General features: G+C 36.8%; 1 protein-coding gene across 1 annotated transcript in view; it reads left to right on the forward strand.

Moving 5' to 3' along the window:
- SYCP2L (synaptonemal complex protein 2 like) overlaps positions 1-3,057 on the forward strand; it is a 75,165-nt gene that overhangs the window by 20,531 nt on the left and 51,577 nt on the right. The window contains exons 10-13 of the mRNA XM_019522537.1: positions 163-215; positions 1,055-1,100; positions 1,966-2,058; positions 2,150-2,210. Coding sequence (XP_019378082.1) covers positions 163-215; positions 1,055-1,100; positions 1,966-2,058; positions 2,150-2,210 — 253 coding nt within the window. The remainder of the gene's footprint in view (positions 1-162; positions 216-1,054; positions 1,101-1,965; positions 2,059-2,149; positions 2,211-3,057) is intronic.

Genomic DNA, 3,057 nt, shown 5'->3' on the forward strand with positions numbered 1-3,057 from the left:
TAGTTGGTTTGTGATGTTGCTAACCTGGGACTGAGTCCACCTCTGACAACTGCAATGCTGCTTTATCTGTTTCCAGCTACCTGTACTGTGTGCTCTAGCTCTGTTTTCTCTGTTCAAGTATAAGTGATAACTTATTTGTATAATAAGCTGTTTCTCTTAAAGGACTGCAGAAAATTTCTTAACCAACTAAATGACAGACTTGGGGATAAAAGACGGTGAGTTACGCGTGGCTAATTTATAATATTTTATATCCCATGAGCCAGAAAGTGCAGTGATTTTCTTTTTTAAATGAGGGAAATGTACAACGTTAAGGTTAAATGGTGTGTAAATTGCAATATCCACATTAACAAGTAGCATATTCTTTGTAGATTCTGCTCTCTGCTCTTACTTTGATGAAAGTCAAAATCTTTAACATTCCCAAAGCTTAGCACTATTTATTTGAGAGCTTATCAACATTTAGAAAGGAAATTAGCTTTAAGGGACCACTACAAGTAGTCTAGCCATTGTTTCAACCCTGTGTTCAACAACCCAGATGCCACTACTGCTGCTTTTATTTATTTTTTAAAGACCCAAGCAATTCATAAAATGCAGTACTAGAACAAATATATTGATGAATGATCAGTATCTAAATAGTTATCTCTCCTCTATTTTATTTTACTTTTGTTTAAAAATGAAATGGTAGTTTGCTACCTTTTTGACAGTTTTAAGGTGCTAACTTTTAAGACTGGCTTTGTAACTGTCAGTGGATCTGCTCTTTTCTAGAGGGAAAAAAATCAGTCCATAGACTAATGAATGCCAATCATGTAAAGCAGTTGTAGTTTTAAAGAACCTCGCCTTGGAGAAAAGGACAGGATGAACATAAAATAAGTGTATGTCGCTTTCGTCTCCTGAATCTCCTGCAAGTGTATCTGATAGCTTGAAAACTGCTAGTTTTTTTTTTTGAAAAGCAAGGTTCTTGAGAGCGTTAACCTTCTTTCAAGGTTTTAGTTTAAATACAAATTCAGTTTCTGACTCGTTAAGAAACAAATTAAGTTCAACTGAGTTTCTTTTTCAGAGTATATTCAGTTCCTTGTACATTTGCTGTTGCTGACATGGATGAGGTAACAACTTTTTAAGTTATGATTTATGTTCCTTGCATTATTACTGTATCAATCAATGTGGTTAGTTTGTCCACTTATCAAAATTAATTATTTTTGAGAACTTTTTACCATGGATGTGCCAGTTGCTTATACTAGTGCGATGAGGAATACCTATTTTATGCTTACGTTTGCCAGACGACTGGAAAGTTGCCTGCCTTTACTGTCAGCCAGACAAAGTGAACAGGCCAACTGTCTCTTGAATTCCCTCAAAGGGTCAAATTGTTCATGTAGCCATGTAGTTAATTTGCAGGAAAGTGATAAAGAAAGAAAGAAGCTAACATTAGCCCTAGAGATTTTTTCAAAATAGCAGTCAAAAGAACTAGGCATTCCTGCCGTTCCTGAAGAGTAGGTCCCAAGCTAGTTTATAAGCCATAAAGATTCATGTGAGGATCCATAGTCAGTTTAATTCTGTAAGTGTACAATGGATGCTGTACTCCTTAGAATATCGAGAGATCAGACTTACATAATTGAATTTATAGCTGAAAACTTCCATCAGTTCTGTTTTTTAATAAGGTTAAAGAAATATATAGTGTCCTTCAAGCTTGTATAAAACAAATGATGTAAAGGTTTGCTTAAATGTTGAAATATTTTATTTTCCTGTTGACTGATGTACAGCAAATTTCTAGCTTTGTTGGTACCGCAAGGCAATTACAGGCTTTCCAGGTATTAGAATGAATCTCATCTTTATAATAGGCAGAAACAAATATAATTGGTTATACCAAAGATCATACATTACAGTGAAATGAAGTGTGCAGTTTGGGGAAAATGGAACCCTTTTGTTTTACTGCTTTTGGAAATAATCGTAATGGCTTTTATACTTTGTAAGGTAAAGAAACCATCTGATGAAAAACTGGAGGAATTTTGGATTGATTTCAACCTTGGAAGTCAGAGTTTGACTTTCTATATAGATAGCCCTGAGGTAAAAATATTTTCCAGTTTTTCTTTGTAAATTTAACTAAAATATTAAACAAAAATTACTCTTTGATACTTTTTTTTTTTTGGTTTTTAAGGGTGCTCTTTGGGAATCTGTGCGCCTGTCAAAGGAGGCAGTTAGTAGTTACAGTGTTAAAGGTAAGATCATGCAAAAAAAAGTGTTCTCCTCATTGGCTTCATAACCAAAAGAAAATGGAGATGTATTTACATACCTCAAACTGAACTTTTGTGCATCCAACAGGATTGCAGTGTAAGTGCTGCCAACTGCTGATGTACTGCAATTTCAAGCCTAACTTGGTTAGGCCTTTTAACTTCTAATCTTTTGAATGGATAAAGGGTTTTTTATGATTTAGTGCAATATGATGGCAGAAATATAATTCTAGTCACTCTTGTGACAGCACAGTGTTATGTATAAGTGCATGCTTGAGCTCATCATGAACATCTGTTGGTCTCCCAACAATTCTGTTTAACTGCCACAGAAATCAGTGGCCTTGCTGGACTAATAATGGGCCCTAAAAGACATTTCTTGTGAGATCATCCTAACAGAGATCTTAACAAGAAATTACTACTGTGGGGCACAAACCCCGGCATGTACAACTTTAGAAGAGGAGTGTACTTAACATGTGGCATGCCTGCCAAAAATGTTGGCCTTTACTACTGTGACTATGCTGGCATAGATGTGTTTTGACTCCATAATGTGGTGCAGGGGTAGCCAGCAGCAAACTGAGAACAGAAAGCAGAGCAGTCAGAGCATGGGGCAGGGAGCAGCAAGCAGCACAGCAGATGGGCAAGGGAGTGGGATCAGAGTGGTGGTGGGGGAGAGTTGTGGAGGGGGTGTAGGTCTAATTTGTGGCAGACCTGCAAAAGGTTTACCCCTGCTGATGTAGTGTGTACCAACAGAAATCACTTTTTTTTGCCTGTGAAGCTGTGCAGTCTTCCTGAAAGACCCAAGTTTAAGCCATAAAAGGCTCTCTTTCACTTGCAT

The sequence above is a fragment of the Gavialis gangeticus genome, unplaced genomic scaffold (assembly GCF_001723915.1).
Source record: "Gavialis gangeticus isolate Ggan-Ray unplaced genomic scaffold, GavGan_comp1, whole genome shotgun sequence".
NCBI classification, from domain to species: domain Eukaryota; kingdom Metazoa; phylum Chordata; order Crocodylia; family Gavialidae; genus Gavialis; species Gavialis gangeticus.